The sequence below is a fragment of the Crinia signifera genome, chromosome 1 (genome assembly GCF_055691185.1).
Source record: "Crinia signifera chromosome 1, ASM5569118v1, whole genome shotgun sequence".
NCBI lineage: Eukaryota > Metazoa > Chordata > Amphibia > Anura > Myobatrachidae > Crinia > Crinia signifera.
Window position 1 is genome coordinate 54,272,461 of NC_139217.1, and position 25,076 is coordinate 54,297,536.

The following is a 25,076-nucleotide window of genomic DNA, read 5'->3' on the forward strand; positions in this document are numbered from 1 at the left end:
GCATCTGGTTTCTTTAAGATACATATAATTACAATACACAGCTTACTTCTGGACCATTTTGTCTGAATAGGAGAATAATTATGAATTTTCCCTCAACACTGTCCCCTAAACCGCTTGCATTAGTATCAGTAGCAATAAAAATGTAACCCTGTGGAAGTCCTTTTCCATGATCCAGTTCTATGCGGGACATTATCTTCAGTCGGTTGTGTTGTTGTTGTTTTTTGGGGGGGGTGGGGGTTGGTGCCTAATGCCTTCACCGAGAAACACATGACCTGCGCCAATAGGTAACTTAGGCGATTTTAATTAAGGCTTTGAGAGATGAAGGGGTCTATTTACTTAGCCTTGGGTGGAGATAATGGTGAAACCATGAAGCTGTGATAAGGCAGCACGGATGGTGTGATGGTTAGCATTACAGCCTCACAGCACTGAGGTCATGGGTTCGACTCCCACGATTGCCCTAACTGGGCTCTCAGCCAATCAGAGAACGGCCGGTCATTTGACAGGTATTTTAAAAATCGAATAGCCGCCACTGCGCGTCCCGTCCCCGCCGCTGCTATTTGTTATCACATGCCCGGCCAGGTCAGCCAGCAGCACTCGCCGCACCTGGCACCACGTCCCCTCCCGACTCCCGCAGCGCTGCTGATATATATGAACATCACCGCCCGGCCAGGTCAGCACTCCCCGGCGCTTGGGGCACTCCTCTCCCGCTGCCCGCCCCACTGCTCCCCCTGATGAGAGCACTGCCGCCCCCTGCCCCTCACCGCCGGCCCCCTGCGCCCCGACATGTGATAAATCGCAAGTAGGGTGGCCAATCCCGGGATCGGCGGGATCCCGGGATTTGGCCCCCAAAACGCCGGGATTTCAATCCCGGGATTGGAATTTCCAATCCCGGGAATTTCCAATGCCCGGCATTAAACTGCATGCATGCGCAGTTTAATGCCGGGCAGCGTCTGAGCACTCTGCCCGGGCTGTGCTGAGCTGTGCTGCCCGGACCTGTGACCTCCTCCTCCCTGCACTATGATCCTCTTCTGGGTTCAGGGAGGAAGAGAGCCCGGTGCAGCAGCGCCGGGTCCCCATGGGACCCGCTGACTCTCACTGCAAAGGACAGCTCTTAACGCAAGAGATGTCCTTTGCCATAATTATGGCATATGTTAGTGCATATGTGATAATTATGAATGCGGTAGCCGGCGATAGGGGGCGGATGTTAGCGCATCCCCCCCCTTTGTATGTTAAGCCCCGTACACATGGTGCGATTTCAGCATGAGGGACCATATCCCTGTGTGTACGGGGTGACGGCAGTGTCTCTGATGCAAATGGGAATAAGTCATTTTCCTGTGGTGTAATCTGTGACACATCTTTGGTGTGTTCCTAAACCTCCCCTAAAATGGTATTCCTGGGGGCAGATGGGACAGCGACTGCAGGGCTGATTTACAGTAACTAAAAAAAATACACTTTGCTACATCTGGAGATCTAGCTATGAGGTCAGATTTCCACCAGGTCTGGATAGGTATGAAAATAATATACAAGGAGTGGTGGTAACCTGCGCTCAGGACTAGTAGTGGCTGGTGTATAGTAATTCTGATGTGCACGGTGCTATAAATAGTGGTATTGGTACAAATATAATGCTGAACTGCATGGAAGTAACAGTGGTGACAGAAATGTAGTGTGGTGATGTGCACGAGGGAAATATGAATAACCAGAAAACATGAAATGTACAAAACATGAGATGTACAATATATGCTACACGGATGGTAATGAAGAAAATAGGCTGTGTAGGCAAGCAGTAGATGGATTTATTGTGGTAATGCACAACAATACTGCCAAAGGTATGCAAGTGGGGATGGGGTATGGTGGGCTGCTGAGCAGCGGGGTGGTTATGGTGGGCTGCTGGGCAGTGGGATGGGGGTGAGTTCACAGTCCAGACGTGTGGGGAGAGAGAAATGTCACAGTCACAATGGGGGTGGGTGAGTGCACAGGGGTGGTGGTGCAGAGGGGCTGGCGTCCCGTCCCCTCCGCAGTGCACCTCTCACCTGTGTTCACCGCTGCCAAGTTCCTCTGGGTCCCGGCTCTTCTGTCCGCTTGTGAAGTCCTTCTTGCCGGAGCTCGTTCAGCGCTGCGGCTGTGTGGCGAGCCCGGCTCCACAGTGCCTGTGCGGGATTGTCACTTCCGGGTTGCGGCGCGGAGTTTCACCGTCACCCGGCTTCACTGTCCTGCCGGCTCCTGTGCGTTCAACTCCCGGCCGGGAGGAGACTTAGGTGGATGGGGTAGTAGCTTGAAAGAATATTGTTGGAGGGGTAATTTGGGTAGTTTTGGTGTCTGACACAGAACTTGGATCTGTGAACAGTATATACACCAGGCATGTCCAAATTGTGGCCCTCCAGCTGTTGTGAAACTACACATCCCAGCATGCCTTGCCATAGTTTTAGCATTCCCTCTTAGCAGGGCTATTTTTGTGCAGGCTCCAGCAGGAACTGAGGCCCTTATTCTAGTTCACTCTGACAAAATATTTCTTAGATGGACAAAACCATGTGTACTGCAGGTGAGGCAGGTGTTACTTGTGCAGAGATAATTAGATTTGGGTGGGGTTTTACACCTGCCTCACCTGCAGTGCACATGGTTTTGTCCATCTAAGAAATATTTTGTCAGAAAGAGTGAACTAGAATAAGGGCCTCAGTTCCTGCTGGAGCCTGCACAAAAATAGCCCTGCCTATTAGCAAACTGTGGCATGGCATGGTGGGACTTGTAGTTTGGACATGCCTGATATACACAATGGGGGTTATTCTGGTTGATTTGCTCGGATGCGAATTCGCACTCGTGCGAGTCAACCAGAATCCACCTTGCGAATGGTGGTTGCCAACCATCGAATCATGTGGAACGTGCACGTATAGCTAAGCGACTTTCAAGTGCGCAGAAATGCGGCTGCGCATACGGCAAACATCGGTCCCCTTGTGAACGAACGCTGGCTGCGAACGGACCAGAATAACGTCCCATGTAACGTATATACAACTTGTGTCTTTAGTTTACATTGCAGGATCCTGTCTATGTCTATCCAAGTAAAGTTTATATCAAGACACCCGATGTGTTCACCACAAGTCTGACGCCGTTTACTCAACAGAACTATTTTATTATTTTCTTTTCCGTTTGATTCATTAGATATTTACCGTATTGGCCAAGAATAACATTGTGCTCACTTCGCCAAGACCTGCTGTACTATATACTGTATGCTGCACTAATATAGGGGCAGATGGATTAAGCCTGAAAAAAAGAGATAAACTGAAGATAAGGTAAAAGGAAATAACGCACCGGCCAATCAACTCCCAACTGTCATTTTAGAACAGTTGCATTATCTCCTTTCACTTTATCTCCAGTTTATCTCTTCTCCAGGCTTAATACATCTAGTCTGGTGCTGGACATTTCAGGTCCTTAACCATTAGAGCACAATTCTGGAAATCATATTAACTACTTGCTGACCAACTGACGAGCCTTATAGCTTACATTCATCATCTGAGGTCACTTACGCACAATAAGTGTTTGGAAAATGACAATGGGAATGTAACAGGAAAAAAAACCAATTACAATACAAGAGGGCATTGGGGGTATTGTAATCTATAGTGAATCTGGCATCCTGCACATCCTGCATCTTTCAAAACACATGCAGTTCCTCTTCCCTGTCTGGGGCATTCCTCTCTGCTGAGGTGCATATAGCACAGTTTGGTCTGTATTTCAGCACTGATATGCAGACCATACCTGTGCTAGTAGCGCCACATCAGAGAGTGACAAAAGAAACTGCACTACTATTGTGTCCAGGTACTATTGTTCTTATTGCTTTTTTCATTTGATAATTTGTTGCTCGTATATATCACTGGTATAGCGTTTGTTGCTTTATATAGCCCATTATTTACATTTCCTCACATGAACCAGTGATAGTGAACCCCTGTGAGCAGTCCTTATGTTATTGTAATGTCATAAACCTACAGGGGACATTCCCACGGTCATTGTTGAGCCCATGTGGTGTGTATTATTTAGAATATAGACAGAGAGGGGATCTGTCGGGATCATGCTGCGCTGAAGTTATATCTGTGTGTGTGTGTAAAGGCCCCCTTACACTTGTCAACTTATTGTCTCAACAAATTGAACCTGATTGACTCGAGATTTATCCTATGTGCAGGAGGTTCAATCTCTTTCAATCTCTTTGTTATACCCAATGGCACAGGATTGTGGATTGTGTCCTACACATCAGGCACATAAGATTTTGTCAGACGGCACAGCAGATCTTGTCAGATAAATTGGATCAAATCTCACAAAATCTCACAAGTGTAAGGGGCCCTTAAGAGGAGTCACAGTATACAGTATATAAACATTGGGCGATATCTTTTCCCAGTCGCAGCCGCCTCTGGTTAGCTCACTCCCGTCACCCTGCTGAAGGCTTTTCAGGAATCCCGCAGACCAGTCTGTCAGGTCCGGCTTCATTTACCAGGGAAAGTCTGTATGATTTCCAGATATTCCTCCAGCCTTGATCTAATTGCTTCTCTGAGAATGACAACCAGGAGACCAGGGTTAGGATAGAAGGATGGTTTTGGTCGAGCTTGGCACCACACAAAATCTTGACGGCTTAATAAGGCTCGCAATAATCGGTTGAACACTTATGTAATTATTTGGGCAGATGGACTAAGCCTTCATAGCACTTCATATACAAATTCAGAGACTCAGTCGCACACACGTATACAAGATACAATTAAAGACACCTGGCTATGGCAGAGTCTCACGGGTACTGGTGTGCCCAGAGGGGCTATTTGGCAGGACTGCAGCAGTGATGTATGAGGACATATCTATATTGTGGCAATTATACATTCCAAGTTTAGTTTTTTATTATCTAGTCTGTTTAGTACTAACCAGATCCAGAGCAACAAAACGGATAGGGAGCTTGGGAACAAACGGATCTTATGCACCCAGCATAGTGCAGGTGGGAAATCGGTCCGGCCAGCCACATAAGGACGGACAGATGATCACCATAGACTTGCAGATCCTGACCTTAGCATGATATAGCAGACAGGCTGCCGCAGCTGGACAGAATAGTAGCCGCATATGTGTCCATCAGAGAATAAGGCCCCATATATCATGTGACAAGCGATGTCATGTGACCAGAGACGACCTGATTGCCTTTTCCTTGTGTAATAACCGCTTTTGTTAGTGAAATGGCTTCTGACACTGAGCTTGTACTCCAGTGATGCGGATCTCCCGCGAGTGATGAAATAACAGCGTTATGTAACATGACGGCACTGTATAAATAATGAGCAGTAGTAAATTAATAATAAGCTGCAGGGAGACACAACATGGGCAGGAGAAGCCACATGTTCCCAGCTCATTGAGTAGGGTTTGCAGTAGATCCAGCTAAAGTCAGCCAATTTGCACCTGGACAAATAACGTGGCAATGCAGAGAGGTGCAATTGTATCTTGTTTAACCCTGAGTGAGGCCCTGTGTGCCTGCTAACTTGTAAATAATGATAATTACACCTATAATGACTCTCCTAACCCCGTCTCACAACCAGTGTATTGTACTCAGGAAACCGAGACAATTGAACAGTAAAAGGGCTTTTCCTCGCGGAGGGTGTGTGCCAGTGTATAATGCTAAATATATGCCTTAATTGACTTACATTTACATTGACTATACACCCCTTGGGACCAGCCATAGAGCTGGCTGCCATCTGCTACACAAGAACGCAGCAGCCTGGGGCTGAGAGCTGACTGTTTACCTCTAGCACAGAAGATGCTGTGTGTGTGCCTGCGGCATATGGGACCAGTGCTTGAACCAGACAGCTACCCCTGTATATAGACTATATCTGCCACCGCAAGTCCAGCCCTGGCGAAGACTCTCCATGATGAATGCACAAGGACAGGCAACGGATTCATCCCTGATATGAAACAACAGTCAAACTTATTTAAATGCCAGGGAAAGGTGGATTTTTTCAAATCGGTTTGAATCCACTGTTTTGGGACCCAGTTCCAACAGAAGAGGCGAGATGTTCCTGTCTGTCACGGGTAAGTTATTGCTAAGAAAGCGGTCTGTGGCTCAGATTTGGGTATGGGCTTTTTACACATGGGAAAACATCTTCACTCTGATTTTGGAATGATTTCCATGTGTTTCATGCTGATGACGGTTACATAGATACAGCGTCAAGGGTTTAGAACAAATCTGATCTTCTTTGTCCACTTCAGTTCATATTGCTTGCATTATAGCCCTAATAATGAAAGTCTCTCCGTCTCGCCAATGGAGCTTTCTGTAATAATATATTGTCAGTACACTGTGAACACTGCGGTTATTTTTATTATCCTGGCAGCATCCCGTCTCAGCTGTGTATCAGCGTATTGCATGGGCTTGCATCATCTGCCCATTTGTCCCAGCAGCAATGATATTCTGAAGTCTACTTTATAATTACTGGTTTTGCCTATTGGTAGCTTACTGTATTTATAGACTATGGTATGCTTGCGTTTGCTAATGAAGGACTACACCCGTCCTGTTACCTTTAACCCTTTCAGTCGTAATGGTGTGCGGGGATAGCTGCCGGCTATCAGAAATTCAATGAATTCACGATCGATCTTGTTTATTGAAGAGAAAAAAAACTTTTTTTCTCTGATGAAATCCTCTTTTATTTGTGATTTTAGAAATGTTTTCCCAGGCACCAGACCCCACTATTTTTCTGCGTGTGTATATGGATTGGAGGGAGGGGAGAAAGAGTAATCCTAAATTCTGTGTAATTTAGTATTGGAGTCGAGTCCCTTCAACATTTTTCAGTAATGGTAAAATACGGCTGCAGAAATGGGCGACAACTGAAGCAAATTCACCAAAATATGTGAATTTGTGGTCATTTCGCCGATCCACGCAGTATTCATGATGGCTTTTCGCCCAGGTAACAAAATCAGCACTGGGATTGAATAGGGTGAGTCGAATTCACCCCCAAAAACTGTGAAAATTGCAGAATTTGCGCCTGGCGGAAAATTTTGCCCGGGATTGAATACACCCCCCCCCCCCTATGATTAATATAATAACCTGAGACCATGTTCCTACATTTAAAAGGCTCTGATGTCTTTTTAAGAGGGGAAGAGGTTAGGATAAAGGTTAAGGTCCACTGCTTAAACATGGTAGAGGCGGCCATTTTATAGTCTGGCTAATCTACATGAAGAGTCAGCCTATGCAATAACTTTGAACCAGTGACATCACTGATATCGGGCACAAGAGATATTTTTATAGGATTACTCAACATTTCTATGTTCTTGTATGCCAATGCCTTATCCTGTCATTTTTCAAACACTGGGGCAGATGCCTGGCGAAGAGATAGTGGAAGGAGATAACGCACCAGCCAATTAACTGTCATATTTCAAACACAGCTGATTGGTTGTAAAATGGTAGACACTGATTGGTCGGTACTTTATCCATCTCCACTGTCTTTCCAAGCTTTGATACATCTCCCTCATTTTTTTTTTTTTCTTTTAGCTGTAGTCCAAAAAGATTCCGATAGGCGCTTACGCTCTCCTGCTAAGTCATGGAGACATAAATCTGTGCCTTCTTCCTCTGACATTTATTTGTTTTGGGGCCATGACAAATCCAGAGAAAGCTGTAAAATCTCCTTACTCCTGGTTCGGGTGGATCTTTAATAAGGCTGACATGCTGCAGTAGACTTAGCAGGTCAGCTTAAATGATGTGTTACCGTACAATGAAGAGATTTGGCTACAGAAGATAAAGAGGAAATCATACCACATCATTAATCTCAGTAAGGGGAGAGTAGACATGAGTGCAACGTTCAGATCATGATTAACATGACATCAAAGCGGTCGGGAAAACCATCCAAGTTATTCACGAGTCGCTGTATGAAGCAGAATTAAAAGTTCACATTAACACTTTGTAGAAAGTAACCTGTGTGGGAAAAACATCTGAGGAAAAAAGTTGATCGGTCACCTATACGCAGCGTGGGGTAATTAATGCCTCAGTGATGTCACAAGTAATGAATGAGTAGGCTGCTTTTGCATGGATATTGGTATTGTGTAGTAGGTGATTGACCGGGTGGGTCCTTTCCTTCTTCCAAGTGAGCATTTTATGAGTAACAAGCTATTATTCTATGTTGCTGAAGCATCAACACACAGGGAAGATTGTGGGATAAACATGACAGTGACCAGAAGCTTTACATTTAATACTACGGTATGACATGCAGAGCTAATAAGGTGCAGGTACAATAGAGCATGCTAACACTACCATATAGATAATTCACAGTCATGATGTGACATAGCACCACCTACAGGCCTCTAGTGTAGTGTCCATGTGATACATCTGGTGATGTCAGCTGCCCACCCCCGGCACCCGTGTCACTGGACGATTTCCATGGGAACGCCCATGAAATGCTGAGCATTACCATGGGCGCGACTATGCGTGGCCGCCCCCCCCTTCCCGTCCGCTGTCTTTAGTGCATGCATACGGTAAGCAATCTGTCCGCATGCACCTGATGTATGCACATGCTCAGAAATTAGGCTGCACATGCGCATATTAGTGTTCATTCTAGCACCCGCTATCTTTGAAAACCCATGCAGTTCCACTTCCCTGCCTGGATTGTCACTGTCTGCTGCAGTGCTTCTACCACAGTGTGGTCTGTATATCAGCACTGATATACAAACACACTGTGCTAGAAGCACTACAACAGACAGCGACACCCCAGGCAGGGAAGAGGAACTGTAGGGGTTTTCAAAGATAGCAGGTGCTAGAAGGAACACTACATATGCTGAACATCGGTCCCCTTGCAAACGAACTACCGTCCGGACAGACCGCAATAACCATCGGAAACTGTTGTACGCAGTGACCGCTTCTCCCTATTACATGTGCTGGTCACCACGCACAAACTGTAGTATGTCATATTCTCTCCTCTCCCTGTGTATATGGTAAGGGCCAGGCCTAGCTTTATAAATCTGATTTGTTTTTTTAATGCTATTTAATTATTCAGAGTTACTAATGGATTACTACCTTGGATGATCGTCTTTATGTAAAACATGTGGGCGCAGTGATCTTCTGCATGGCTCCTGGATAACGTTATGATATCTGCATAATATGATAAGTTGGAAGCTGTTCCCTAACAGACATTACCAGCAGCCCTAATTTGTAATCGCGGTGTTGCTAGAAGGTACAGAAATTACATTAGAGGAGTGGTGTTAGATATTCCGCGGGAAAGTTGCCAAGATCCATTACAGAGCAGCCACAGTGCTGATTGCAGATACGGCAGCTGATTAAACATGAGATATGCTCCTAGCATGAAGATTATTATATGCAGGGGTGTAGCTAACATGGGGAGAGGTGAGCGGTGCGCCTCAGGCTTCATCATGAGGAGAGACAACGGGCATGGCAGATCAGCTACTCTTGTGTGCCAGTTTGGCACGAAGGAGACTCTACCTCTGCTGTCTGTCACCTTTCCCTCATGGTGATGCTTGCGACTGATCCTCTTATGATGCTCACTTCTGAAAAGCTAGTAGGCCGTTCTGTCAGTGGCTGCACGGTACATTACCTTGCTGGCAATGTTTTGTGTGTGGCCAGAAATGGGAATACAGTATCATCCAATAGGAACAGAAAGTGAAGGAATAATAAGGTTCCAACATGCATATCAAGTCATAGAAACAATATTTCAACAAAATGATGCATGTAATGTATGAATACGGGGTGGTAAAAAACAATATTTTTGCTTGCTTATTTTTTTCTTTGCATAATGTTGCAGGAAGTAAGAATCAGTTCAGTAATTGTCTTGATTCCCCAGACCTCTAATGATACATACAGTAACTCTGTAAATTTTACATATTATATTACTACTATGGCAACCACAGTCACATTGCACCTGCTGTAGCGTACTGAGAGGCTTTCGAATGCTGATCTGAGCTCTTTTGTCACTTTGACGTTCTTCCACTTTTTCTCTTCTCTGTCATCACATGATGCGCTGAGAGTCTGAAGGTCCTGTATCTTTGTGGTAAACGAACTGCTCCTGACAGCCAAACTTACTTTCCATACACAGAGAGGGAATTCATAAACATTATTGCTATCACTAGTTTGTAAGATTTCAAATAAATAGGGTATTACTTAAGTCTATTTGGCTATTTCTAAACTCCATGGCACTGTCTGTGGTACTTCTGTCTGAAGAGAAAGAAAAAGTGAGTTGGGCTCTGTATGTTGCTGCTGAGGCAAATACAGGAATTGAATAATGGTGTTTTGTGGCCAGAACGTTCCAAATTCTGATAAATGGAAAAACGCAAATATGCCCCAGTATAGTATGAATTGTTCTTTGTCAGCTCAGTGATGTTGATGAACTTCAAGTCCTTTGGGGAAATAACTACTTGCTGTACACACCGCAAGATAAAATGTGCCTTACCCACAAATGATTAACTGTTAAAATTAGAAGTTGTTTTTGTGGGTTGTGAATCATAGGGTCAGTAGTAATTAGGTTGAGCCCCAAAATGTTGACATGAGGTAAAGATCGACACTAGCTTACATTTTCTTGGTGTCCATTTAAGTGCTTAGACCAGGGGTTCCCAATCTTTTTCAAATCACGGCACCCTAGAGTATCAGAATTTTTCCCTGGCACCCCAAGGCCAAAAAATATATATAAAATGAAGCAGATTGTGTTTATATGTGATTCTTCGGTTCAGTTATGTGGTAAAGGGCAGGATTTGCTTCTGATTGTACACATATATTAGCATTGTCAGCCACCAGCACTGGTTTTGTCCATAAATAATTGATCATAAATAATTTGAATTGGTCCTGGAACACCAACCCGTGGCACCCCTGCAAGTGTCCCGAGGCACCCCAGGGAGCCCCGGCACACAGTTTGGGAACCACTGGCTTAGACTTTTGCGTCTTCCTTTTTCTGCTTAGTCCGCTTTAGTACAATAGCATTGAACCGTGACAGGGCCCTTCTGAGTGATATCTTTTACTATATCGCCTAGTGTGTATGGGGCTTGAGTGTAAAACTGGATCATCCAAATCCTTCATTGCAGCCTGTGCAGGTGACTTTAGTTATGTTCTAGCACAGGTCTGGTTTGCATATAAGTGCTAAAATACAGACCATATTGTGCTATACACACCACGGAACAGAGCGACACCTCAGGCAGAGAAGAGAGACTGCACCGGTTTTAAAAGATGCAGGATGCTAGAATGAACACTACGGGCACTGAAAACTCACCTATTCATCAAAGCGTACCCTTCCACTACATAAACTATTCCTGCATAAACTAGCTGGTTCTCCGACCCCTTACCTGCTATCTAGCCACCACCAACTTGCTTGCACCTCTTGTAATCTGTCTGTCTCCCCTTCCTACTAGATTGTAAGCTCCTCCGAGCAGGGCCCTCTTCCCTCCTGTTGTTAAAGCCCTCTTCTCTTCACATTTCACTCACAGCTCTCCTATACTCAAACACTCAGTGACCATCTTCGTCTGCATACTCATCTCCATCATTGGCCTCAAGCCTCTAGTTGTATGTTGATTGAGTCCTCACTACTTATATTTAAGCTGTAATGTGTATTGAACTGTGGCGCTCTTTATTTGTACTGTATTTTTGTTATCTATTCAATGTTATGCCAAGTTTTGTCTCCCTGTACTGTTTCTTTGTACGGCGCTGTGAAACACTTGTGGCGCCTTATAAATACAATTATAATAATAATAATAATGATTAAATTATATTTGCTTCTACATGGCAAAGAATTATCCAACAACCAAAATGAATCACAATTTGTTGTTGTATATCTGCATTTACTGCTTTCTCCTTACCTGGCTTGTACAAAACCTGCGGTGCCCCATATTGGGGAGTTATATATTTATACTGGTAAAAAAAAATATTTGACCTTTTTTAAAAACCCCACCGTGATTCCAGTAGATATGAGGCCTTATACTTTTATATCTAAACCTATGGGGGAGGCGGCCGGCGGCAGTGCAGGAGGGATCGCAGCAGGTAACGGAGATACCTGCTGCAGACCCTCCTGATACATTCGGGGGATACTTAATATTTGCGGATAACTCCGGAAACCGGGTGTTTTGGGGGATTTAGCCGTAAATATAGAATGATAAATGGGCCTTTTAATCCACTTAGTTTTTACACTATAAACGTTTTCAGTCTCCTGAACCTGAATGAATAATGTCCTCTCCTGATAATTATGCTTCAATGTCATTCTTGATCTTTCTTCTAGAAATGGAGGAGCTGATCGTGGAGCTGCGACTGTTTCTACAGCTGCTGGATCACGAGTATCTTACAACAACCGTCAAGGAGAAAAAGACGCTAATCAGCAACCTCCTGCAAAGGATACAGTCATCCAAAGGTCAGTGCGGTGTCCTCTGCCCCAGAGCTACGCGCGGTTCTAGGGATTGTTATCGCCATACCAAGTCTTCCATTGACGTAATAAGAAGGGAACAAACTTTACACACATCACATAGACCCAAAACAAGAAGTGGGGGTGCAGGTGCGCCTTTATGAGTAGAGCGAACACGCGGATATGAAGATGGTAAAATGTGCAAGATAATATAGAATCTATAATAGGTTCATTGAACTCTCCCCAGCTAAGCCACGTGGCAGACCGCTAATATCCTGTATAGCCATGAAATAATCAAGCCTATGGAACAGAACAAAGTTGAATTTCCAGTACAATTGAATACCTGCCTTTGCCACTTTACTGATTTCTTGTTTGTGAACATCAGGGATTTGGGGTTAGGAGTCCAGATGACGGGGTGTGGGCAGCCATGTATGGGCTTGAAATCTAACAAGGCAGCGTTAGAAACACATTGCAGAAACAGCACTCTGGGGGCTGGCACAGATATAATCTAAGGTCAGCGGGTGGGCTCGGGTTGTGATGAGCTCCTGGGAACAGTGGGGTAGATGCATTAAGCCTGGTATAGTGATAAAGTGGTAGGTGATAATGCAGCAGCCAATCAGCTCCTAACTGACAAGTTACAGGCTAGGTTTAAAAATGGCAGTTATGGGCGGATTGTCTGTCTGGTGCATTGCCACCTTCGATTTTATCTCTTTTCCAGACTAAATACATCTTCCCCATGGTCAGCTGCGCTGGAGGCAGTGTAGAAAAGGTTTTGGGCTATATTTAAGGGCTTTAACCAAAAATGTCAGAAAAGTCCTCAGTGGTGATCTCCCTTTGTCTTTTTCTGTGTAAACCAGAATCTGGCATTCCAGCGTATCATCATCATCATCATCATTATCATCATTACAGGCCTAATACGGGCCTAATAAAGACATGTACTTTTTTCAAAGCATGAAAATATCTTTATATGGTCATCTGGCTGTTGAGTTCTTGGGGAACCCTTGCTTGGATGTATCTATTTGTGTCTGGGGAATTATTGTTTTGTATTGCCCCTAAAAGCTCACATATATTAATCCTGATGTACTAAGCGTCAAAGTGTGGAGTGATAAAGTTCCAGCCAAGAACCCCCAATCAATCAGTATGATTGCATGATTTACTCACGGATGTTTATACCGACATCTGTTGATCGACAGTCAAAATACTGACATGGTCAATATACCAACATTTATTATACCGACGTGCTCAACTGACCGACATGGTCAAAACACCAACATTTAACATGCTGGCAGGTCAACATGTTGACCTATTTCTATGGGTTTTTTCATGTCTGTGGATGCTGTCTAAGTGTACCGTGTCCCATCGCATAGCTCGCAGCACTTGCCAAGCTTTGGGCATGGTGCCCAGCTGCCCATGGTACACTATTATCTGCCCCCTCCAGGTCCACTGGGACGGTTAACTATTTTTTTTCCCAAAAATTGCTTGAAAACTCACATTGACTTGTCGGCAAGTTAAATGTTCAACTGAACATGTCGGTATAATGAATGTCAGTATTTTGACGGTCAGTATTTTGACTGTCAGTGGGTGTCTGTATAATGACCGTTGCTCAAACGTCCATCGGTAAATTAACTGCATCCCATGATTGGTGCTGGTCGGTTGGTAGTTTATCTCTGTCCACTTTAGTACTGTTCAAGGCTTTGTACATTTGGCCTTAAGTGATAAGGGCTGCGCTGTTTGTGGTGCTGTACATAAATATTTATCAACATAAAACATTACACCATGAAGACCTGGCACATTTTTATTAACTGTTCATTATAGCAGCCCTGCAGCTTTTAAAATTTGTGCAGTTCCTTTTTCTGGCCTGTGGTGTCGCTGTCTGCTTTGGTGCTTCTAGTACAGTCTGGTCTGTATTGAGCTGCAGACCAGACTGTGCTAGAAACACACAACAGACAGTGACACCTCAGGCCGGAAAGAGGAACAGCAGGGATTTGGAAAGGTGCAGTGTACTGGAATAAAGACATAATATTAATCATAGAGTAAAGTGTCATACAGATATTTCTCCCCCTCGTGGAGAGAGAGAAAGTTGAGAGGCATTAAACTGGAGCTACATTAAAGCTCAAGGAGAGGGATAAAGTCATCAGTCTGTTATTTTATAGGCTGTGTTTGAAAATGACAGAAGCTGATTGGTTGCAAATAAAAATATATTACTGCATATAACCAACCCCAGTGCTCTCCCAAAAAAAGACAACTGGCATCTCTGGGCCCGATTAGCAGCCGTATGATCCCAGAAACAGGTGTAACTCCGCCCATAACGGAATAATTAATTAAGTACTTTTACTGTTTTTTATTTGCCATTTACCGTCTCTGTTTACAGCTCCTATTAATGTCTGGCCATTCACAATTCTTCTCCGCAGAGCTTGGGCTGAAAAACCACATCCACAAAGCAGAGACGTCGAACAGTGTGCCAGCACCGCCGCAAATGCCTCTCCCAGAGATCCCGCAGCCCTGGCTGGTAAGATGTCCGCTGTTCCATTTGGGGCCTCGCTGCTGGGTCCTAAGAAAATCATGATTATGCCCATGGGAAATGTCGGGTGGAGTCTGCAGCGCAGCAGATGTAATCACATCAGCGAGATCTCTGGACACATCTCGGTCAGGTTACTTTTTCTTGGAGAGCAAAGGAATCAGAAATTGTTCCAAAATTCACAGTGCGCTGAACCCTTCAGGGTTATGCTTGGGGTTTCCAGAAGGGCGAGAGAGACAAACGTGCAGCATAATATTTTAGTAGCAGATTTGATCTGTGCTGGATGTATAGGCTTGGCAACCTGCACTTCGTTCAGCTGTTGTTGTAGTGGTAGATGCCAGGAGCTCGGTGTGTGGGGCGCTGTGTTTCTGAATGCGCTGCTAGTGGGACATAATGCAAAGTCCTAGGTAGGAAATCTGTATTTCCAGTGCAACTCCCAGTTTATCCGGTTCCTGACCTATATGCCTATCATCTGAATGCCATTGTCTGTGTAAGATTACGAAGTGTTTGCCTATAGAACTATTCTTTTTATTTTTTATATTGGTAGTAGATCTATAGAGGTCTAGTTGCACACAGCTTGTCCAGTAGTGTAGGTACAACTGTCCTTCCCATGTCATTGAGCTCTTAATTAACGGAGCTGCATATGCATAAATGTGCACAACAAGCCCTATTTAGGCACGGCCATCGGCGCAGTAAAAGAGCATCGATGGTGAAACTGCAAAGGACCATCCACGGTAACAAATTATCCAATGGCAGACCATCAATGGTTTCATCAACCGATGGTTTTCCTGCTCTTTCCCTGACTGGCCTTTGGGCAAATCAGAGGGGGGCATAGGATTCTTTAGAACAGGCCCGTCTGTTGTGAAACTACACATCCCAGCATGCCTTGCCACCGTTTTAGCATTCTCTAATGGCAAAACTGGCAATGCATGCTGGGACTGGTAGTTTCACAATAGTTTCAGAGCTAAAGCTCTGTCATCAGGACCAATGAAGCATCCATACCTCCCAACATGACCCTCTCCAGGAGGGACACAATGCTTTGTTTCCGGACTCCCCTCTTAATTTATGATTGCTATCACCTGTTTTGAACAGGTTAAGCAATAACAATGGTGTCTGAACACAGGTGATGGCAGTGATAAATAGAGGAAAGTCCAGAAACAGAGCATTTTGTCCTCCTGGAGAGGGTCATGTTGGGAGGTATGGGTATCCAAAATCAACTTAACTTAAGTGCAGTGAAAAAAAAAAAAAAAAAATTCTTTGAGGAGAAATACCACTAGATATCACTCGATGGACTAAATTACACCTTAACAGAAAGTGAAAGTAAAATGATCTTTCAAAGTTGCTGGCTATGGAGAGGAGCCTAAGCCCTCATTTTGGACAGTTGAAATGGTTCCTACAGCAAGTTCATGGCTGTGGGATACATTTTACCTACGCTTGGTATTATAGTGCTGAGCAGGCCAGCGTGCATTTAAAAAAAAAAATTTTTTTAGGAGGAGCAAAACTGTTAATATCCCAGATTGATTAGTCTTTCTAAAGAGTAACAGATAGGCCACGTCTGACTGAGGAGAGATATTGGAATTCACTACTTTTTTCCCCCCAAAATAATCTTTCTGTGCATCGGGAGTGGCATCCGGCCTCCCTCGCCAAGTTCAATTGCTGCCCGTAAAAAAAAAAAAACATGAAGGTGTCCTTTAATATCCTCCACAGAAAATAAAAAGGTATATTCCAAACGTCATAAAACAGGTGCTAAGTGTACTCTTCTTTTTTTCACAGCATGATTTGCCACAGACCAGAACCTCTGTGACTTGTGGTATATTTTTGCTTGTGATTGTAGGAGTTACACCCTGAGATATCGGGTTGTTGTAGCACTTGTGCGTCTATGCTGTTCTCCTGATGTTGGCATAGTTTTATTTAGCAATCGGCTTTTTCTCCTCTCCTGCATGAATGCTAGCCGTTGCGGTGAAACGAAAGCCCCTCTCAATATCTTTGTGCAAACGAAGCTGTCTTCGTTAGTCCAGCAGCCAAAAGGAAAAGTGTGATTCAGCGTTTCCCACAGGCATGCTGACAGCAGGTCCTAATGAGCCAAATGGGCTACAATTTTTGGAAGTGATGCGGAATAACATGCTGGGAACGGAAAAGGGATTTCACCTAACCTTACAGTTGGAGGGAATTTCTTGAAACAAACGGCGATTGAGAAACTAGCAGCTGGCGCGACTCAGCCCACGTTCGAACGGATAACTGCCGGGGTCCAACCAATGGAAAGCTGCAAATTGTGTCACGCATCCTGTTGCTTGATCCTGTGTAGAAATGACACTATATTTACCTCAGAAATCACCTTACGATGACCAGGTACATGAGTTTGGTTAACCGTTTAATGCTTGGGAACCACGAGCACAGGTCTGTGCTTGGACTTCTCCGGATTAAACTTCGAAGGGTTTTTTGCGGCAACAGAAGTTTGTTTGAGACATGGACTTTTCCATGACAGACCTATACGCAGTGAAACATTGCTAGACGGCTTCAAAGAACAACTAGTACAATCGTAAATTGATTCCATCTGTGTTGACATTGGCCAAACACCGAGGCTCGGCCCGGCCCTGTAGTAACCATTGGTGTAAAGGTATCTGACTCAGACATGAACCATTTGTGTTTCATTTTCTTCATTGCCAGTTTTCTGTATTACTTCCACATAGAGGAAAACAAGAGGAGATTGACTTAAAATATTGACTTACAAATTAATTATGAATGGCTTTCCTGGCTCAAGGGCCTCCGCTGCGCCAGAGATTTATGCTTTTAGATTTATTTGCAAGGATTTATGTTCCGTAAAGTATAAACTTTACGATGTTGTTCTCCTCTTTGCAAGGACCGGTTTACTCTTAGGACTTGTCAACCTATTCCCATGTATTTTAGTTATTTGATTTGTTATGATGTTGAACGAGTGCATAGTTGTATATACAATATTAAGTGTACTGAATATGTTCATAATACATGTGTGTATTATGAACATATGAGCATTAGGCTGCAGTTAGGATAAAATTAGAACCGTCGACATGCCATGTCAACATTGTCATTGTGAACACTGAGGGCCAGGTGTATCAAGCTTCTAAATGTGATAAAATGGTGAGTGATAATCAGCCAGCCAATCAGCTCCTAACTGCCATGTTACAGGCTGGGTTTGAAAAATGTCAGGTAACAGCTGATTGGCTGGTTGTTTATCTCTCCGCTTTACCACTTTACATCTGGCCCTATATGTCCATATGTCAGTTGAGTTTGAAACCCTGTTGACATTTTGAATGACTACATTCAAGGGTAAATGTACTAGGCCTTTGAGAGAGAGAGAAAGTACCAACCAATAAGCTCCTAACTAGGCTGTGAAAAGTGACAGTTGTGCTTGGTTCCCATTGATCCATATATCAGCGATATGGATTTGCATGTTCAAATGCTAGTTCAGTTCTGACATCTGGCACGACACAAAAAAAAAAAAAAGTGGACAAATAATGTCAGGGCATATTGGATATATGACCATTTTGGGAAATAAATTATACCCAGCATTGTCAGGGTTAAATAATTCCGCATCCCATGTGTCTTCTGTGCTGTAGAGCGTTGCCATGTGTAATGCTCCGTTCTTTAACCTCATTTCTTTCTGTCACGGCAGCCTCCAGACAACGGGCCTCCACCTTTGCCGACGTCCTCGCTCCCAGAAGGGTATTACGAAGAAGCTGTGCCTCTCGGCCCTGGTAAAGCACCTGAATATATAACTTCCAGTGAGTTGTGAATAGCATCACAGATTTAAGTGAGGTTGCAGCATTAGACACGTCCTTCATGAGCATTCTGCTCATCAGTATCAGAAGGTCCACATCCAAATGATACTCTTGGACCAGCCGCAGGTGCTGCCCGATTGCGGGCACACAACTAAGTGTGTGCGAGCCAGGGGCGTAACTAGATATTAGTAGGCCCCCATAGCAAAAGTTTGTAAGGGCCCCCCATTTAGCATCTGATGGTGATAAATGTATGTAAAACATATTACTTAGACAGTAAAGACCCCCCTCAGCTCTGGGACCCATAGCAGCTGCACCCCTTGCACCTATGGTAGTTACCAAACGATCGGTTTGGTAGTCTGCACCAGACTTTTTGAATGTTGTAATATTGGCTGAAACAACTGAGCTGCAAGGCATTCTGGGACTTGAGGATGTACTGTAAGAGGCCCCAGCAAGCCCATGCCACAACACACCCCATCGTCGCCTCCCATAAATTACACTGCTCTCTGCCCCCTCATGGCAGGAAAAAATAAATAATTCTACCCAAACCGCTATTCCCTGACATTATCCATAACCCATTCACACTTTGGTTATGGCTGCCATTCTGTGCGTTGTCTTTGCAAAAATAAATAACTAAAAAGGCACTCTTCGTCCGTTGCAAAAATATCCTTTTAACTATTATTATTTTTTTAAATTATGTATGACAGGATTTACTTTAGTATTATTGCACTTTTAAACACATAGGAACATTCCAGAAGAACAGCCAAAAACAAGACACAGTAGGTTAATGCTGGCGGTGAGAGTCACCCTAATGACCTCTGCTGCTGACAGTGTTAATGCAATCCAGGCTTTTGGGAATCTGCTGATTGGGTAGGGAGAGTAGGAGTGTCCCTGGTATTTGATGTCACTTGCGCAGTTACAAACCAACCTATCCGCAATTTTTTCATTTGAAAGTGTTAAGACAAAGGGAAAATACGAGGTGATTAGAGCTTGTGGTTTGAGGTTCGGTGCGAGCCAAGCCATTGGATAACTCTTCCGGAATGCAAATCAGCAAGGGCTTGTTCTCTGCAGGGATAGAACATTATTCACAGTTTGGTACCAGCATGCATTAGATGTTTGATCTCTAGTGTTTTTTATGGGACGGAGCTGGGCCCTTTCCATGTTGTGATATTGCTTTTTAGATAAACATGAAAATGATTTATTTTGCGCAAGAAGCCAAGGCTGTCAGCTGAGGACTTTGGCTGGCTGATTCGGGTGCGCTATCATTGGAAAATAAAAAAATGAGTTCCCATCTGAACATGAAGACGTTGGGGGTCTGAAAGTGTTCCAGCTCTGGATAAGCAGCATCCAATATATAGACCCCCTCTAATGATTAACTTCTAGTTTTCAGGGATACTTTGGGTTCTAAATCCCTGCACTTCCAGTCATGTTTATTCCCAAACGTTAAAAGTGCAATGTTTTTACTTTTTATAGTCCATACACGCTGAGCAACTATGCCCAGCGTGTGTGGACAGCGAGGACCGCTGTCATCGCTGGGGGGAAAGCGGCTTTCCCCCTGCCCGGCGCCGGCAGCAGGGAGAGGACGGCTTTGCATAGCGCAGCACTATGCAAAGCCGTCCTGAAAGCCGCTTATCTACTGGTAATACCAGCAGATGAGCGGCTTTCCCGGCAATGATGCGGGAGTGCGCAGCAGCGCTCACCGTTCATCGCCGGTGCATACACACTGTTTTGAGCGGCTTTCAGCTCAAAGTCGCCCAGTGTGTATCGGCCCTCAGGTATGGGCTTTTGGGTGCTGGGATTTAGAACCCGACACCTAAATAAACCACAATAAACTTAGTGCCAGCCACTGCCTCTTATATCAAATCAGTGCCAGCCTGTGCATGTTCTAATGCTCTGATTGGCTACCCAGTGGGCCAGCTTTTAGCAGATTCTAATGCATGGATTGGCTACATGCTGGTCTACCCTTCTATTTAACTAGTGCTTCTAACTTAGGTCGATGGTAAAGTGAATGAATGCTGCGGGGCATCGCATCTTTTGCTAATCGCATCTCTTTTATCCTTCTAGTTTCCATCTGAGCTTTTCATCCGTTATGTTTTACCATCAGGAAAAGTTTGTTGCTTTTTTTTTTTTTTTAGTTCCGGTTTAACTGGTCTACAGTGTGTACATAGATGGGCAATAGTTCAACAGTGACAAAAGGTTGTCACCAGCAAAAGACATGAGATTTTTTTGGTGTCAATGTTGAAATGGACATCCAATTAGTATAGCGCGTACCCTCAATTTGCTTGCAAGTGAAAGGAAAAAAAAAATCATGAAAAACCATTGTTATGTCGACCTATTGACAGTCAGTTTAGACACTATCATCCGGGTACCTTTTGTTTTTTTCACGATATGACCTTAAGCTGCATCTTGAACATCCAATTTAGAGGGCCATATACAATATATGACACTGCTAGATACTATAAATACATGGATGAAGCACAGAATGAGGCCGGGCCCACTATTAAGTAAGAGTTCTACATGTGCATAGAGAAGACAATACATTTCATTGCTATGAAGGTGCAAAACCACCTCCAATGTTCCAGAATGTTCCATGTATTAAGTCTTTTATATAGGGTTATTCTTTTATGTCGCTAAAGATTATGACTCGGACGCCATGAGCAGTTCCTATGAATCTTATGATGAAGAGGAGGAAGATGGGAAAGGACAGAAGAAGAGACTTCAGTGGCCTTCAGAAGAAGCCTCCATGGACCTTGTGAAAGATGCAAAGATCTGCGCGTTCCTCTTGCGGAAGAAAAGATTTGGGCAATGGACTAAGCTTCTATGCGTCATTAAGGAGAACAAATTAATGGTAAACATGGCTTCGTGTTCCTTGTTTCAGGAATTGCATTTCCTATATAAACGTTTAATCGCTTTGGTCTGATTAGCAGTGTTGACTGAATGTGTGTGTGTGTGTGGGGGGGGGGGGGGGGGGGGGGCGGCTTTGTGTAGATGCAAGATGTTTGCTACCTCCTTTATATACAAAGTGCAAACTGATCTTTCATTAATATTCTCTCTTCTGTGACCAGTTCTCCTGCACTTTCTCCTCACTTTATCTTGATCATTGTACCGCTTCTCTTTTATTAGTGCTACAAATCCTCCAAGGACCAGCAACCTCAGATGGAACTGCTGTTGAATGTCTGTTCCGTCTCCTACGTACCAAAGGACAGTAAGAAGAAAAAGCACGAACTGAAGATCACCCACCAGGGTACAGACGCTTTGGTGCTTGCTGTCCAGAGCGAAGAGCAGGCAGAGCAGTGGCTAAGGGTAGGTGGCATTTCCATCATGCTGGTATGCGGAGCGTGGCTGCTTTCATCCGGGGCTGTGGTAGTGGCACAGCTTATAATAATGGGGTCCTGTTCACCCACCAGGACCCAATTATGGCTCTTTATGACCAGTATTCATCAGGCCTGACTTTCTTATCTTTTATGTCCTTTTTGAATGGAAATAAATAATCACTGGGGAAAGAGTTACAAATATTCACTGTACCACTGTATACACTGGCTCCAGTAGTGAGCAACGTGCATCGATGTAGGTAGCTACTGCTGCCAATCAGCATCGTAGCCTGTGAGCTACTCTGTTTTCTAACACTATTCAGGATCATTTCTTGCCAGAACTGATCGTTGTTTTCCCTCCCAGACAAAATGGCAGATCTGCAGGTTTAGCAGCGACAGGATACTGATAACTGATATTTAAGAAATGATTACAGTATAAGAAAAGTACAGCGTGGCAGATGTACTAAGCCTTGGGGAGTGGTAAAACGGGGAGAGATAAGCTACCAATGAATCAGCACTGAACTGTCATTTTTCAAACCCAGACTGTAAAATGACAGTTAGGTGCCTATTTGATTGGTGCTCTATCACCTTCCACTTTATCACTAAATATGGCTTAATACAACTGCCCCAGTATCATTTCAAGCTAACTGGTGCCTGTAGTACAGCGGTAGTCACAGTTCTGTGGTAAATCACTTCAGTATTTCTCTATGAAAGGTAAAACTGGAGTTAATTTTGTTGTAACATCATAATTTATATTTGTAATATTTTTTTAACCATGATGGAAATAAAACATCACATACCCTCCAACTGCACCGATTTAGCCGGTACAGTACCGTTTTTTAATGGTCTGTACCGGCTAAATCTAACTGTACCGAATGTACCGATTTTTGCTAGCCGGCTCCTCCGTTTTTGGGAGTTGCAGTTCCAAGTGGTAGTTTGTTTCCACGCTGCCTGCTCTTTCGGCAGCGTGAGCCGTGAGGGGGGAGACTACATCTCCTGAGGTGCCCTGCAGCAGGGGGATTCAGCAGTCTCAGCGTGCCCACCTCCTCCCGGCCGCTTACAGTGGGCGGGGCCCTGGAAAGGTTGAGTAACGTCTTCACTGACCAATAGTAGGCCGTGGGCACCTGTCCCAGAGCAATGGGCGAGTGAGGGGGCGGGACCGGGACGCTCTCCATGCGTGTGACATGGCGGCGGCTCCGTGTACCAGGTGAGTGAGACCTGGCCCGCCATGACGTCATCCTGCCCTGCACCGCTGGGGAGCTGAGCATGCCGCGTGCGGGCTGTCCCTGAAACTGTACGTGATGTGATGACATGGTCTGTGCTGTCCTATGTGTATATACACTGTACTGTGAGTGTGTGTGTGTGCACTATAAGGGGTATATTAACAAAATGCACAGTAACACATTCGGAAAGGGGGTGTGGCCACGCCCACAGTCCCACGTGGCCACACCCCCTTCCCGAATGTGTACCGATTTCTGCCCTTCAGATGTTGGAGGGTATGATATCAATTGCTTGTAGTAAATAAGCTATTCACCTTCCAAAGGCTGAAACCAGCGATTCTCCGAAACACTGCCATCTGCTGGCGGAGAGAGGGGAAGTCCAGGAGCAGAGCATTGTGTGTCCCTCCTGGAGAGGGTCATGTTGGGTGGTACTCATGCTATCTGCTATCCCTTGCCAACTGAGGTTGTGCTGTTCCATTGCAACCTGGGGTGTCCTACCACCCTCTTTCCATTGATTCTATCAGAAGAGAGAACTGGTTTCCGACAAACAGAAGGAGGATGGGTTCCAAAACCATTGTTGAAAATAGGGCCCGTGGTGCGTTTTCATTCCTTCACCCGATCCCTTCCCCTTTCTCTTCTCTCTGTCTGCGATTACCACGTTTCGCGCTCTTAGTGTGGCCTTCAGTGTTTGTCCTATTTCCCTTCATAAGTTCCATCAAATTCTCTAGCATTATTTGACTATTTTCATTTTAGAGCAGGAAAACCTGTTACATGTAATATTTCGGAGTTACATTTCCAACTACAACACATTAATGCTTGAAAGATCCATCTGAGCCCCATTTGGAAGGCAACTCTGCTCTTTTATGAAATGTATTACTTCATAAACGGCTACAAGTTACAGAACACGGAGCATAACACTGAGAATCCCTCTCTGGCGCGAGCAGTTGGCGGAGCGCGGTGCCAAGTGAAACCGGTACTGCTCGAAGTACCGGATCTCTTCTCTGTTGGAGGGAGGGGAAGGTTACTGCCGAGGGTTCTGCAACCTCCCTGCTGCTATCGGCTTTCTCGCTGATGAGGTGGAAAGCTTTAAAGTGCTACCGCCAGCTCGTGCTATCAAATCTATACGGATCTTTTGTATTTTAGTCGCCTTTTTTGTTATTTTTCTATAAAAAGTCCTGTTTTTCTTGGCAAAACGAAATATTTCATAAAATCTCCGTTTACTGTTGATCACATGCACATGCACATGTGCGCTTTGCATGCGTATCTTTATAGAGGAACGAACTGTGATTAAATATCGGATAACAACTGCTAAGCACTGAGCGGCCTCATCCTCTCGTTGTTCACCTACAGCCCTGGATTTTCCATTGCCAGTATTTTGGTCCACAAAAGTGACATCTTGGAATGTAAGGACATTCCTGTAAAGATAATGTCGGTGTAGAGTTCTTTTGCATCATCAGCGACCTGCCCACACATTCGAAACCGTTTCATTTTGTTCTCTGCCCAGCGAACAAGTAAATGCTCCCCGCCGCGCAAATCCCCGCATTTGTACGCAAGGGGATGTGTACGCTTGTCACGTTACCTTGCATGTGGCCGCACAGGTGAAAAATCGCTGACCACCAAATTATTTTTTTCCCCGTTCGCAGATAAGTCTTTACAAATCTTGGCTGGAGATGGCCGAATCCAGGGCGGGTGCTAACGTCATGCCCAAGCAGGCATCGACACGCGCGTTTTTATTGGCTCACCCGTAAAACTCTGGGCCTTGCCCCTGCTCCAGCCCCCTGTCTGTCCCCTTCCCACCCCTCTCCTGACAAAACTAACGCCTCGGCAAGTTTGATACCCGCCAAAGGCATTTGCACAGGGGGTTTACACATGCATATATTCGTACATGCACAGACCCCCAACATCGAAAATGTTGGGGGTCTGTGCATGTACGAATCATCCGCTATATT

The 25,076-nt window shown here is 44.6% G+C and overlaps 1 protein-coding gene across 4 annotated transcripts in view; it reads left to right on the forward strand.

The window, feature by feature from the left end:
* The window catches only part of AFAP1 (actin filament associated protein 1), a 91,561-nt gene that overhangs the window by 28,388 nt on the left and 38,097 nt on the right, over window positions 1-25,076 (forward strand). For 3 of the 4 annotated variants that reach the window (XM_083153868.1, XM_083154035.1, XM_083154126.1), the window contains exons 2-6: window positions 12,204-12,332; window positions 14,735-14,832; window positions 18,494-18,602; window positions 21,233-21,444; window positions 21,720-21,899. In XM_083153868.1, the coding sequence (XP_083009994.1) occupies window positions 12,204-12,332; window positions 14,735-14,832; window positions 18,494-18,602; window positions 21,233-21,444; window positions 21,720-21,899 (728 nt within the window). The remainder of the gene's footprint in view (window positions 1-12,203; window positions 12,333-14,734; window positions 14,833-18,493; window positions 18,603-21,232; window positions 21,445-21,719; window positions 21,900-25,076) is intronic. The other variant, XM_083153945.1, reaches the window with a different exon arrangement.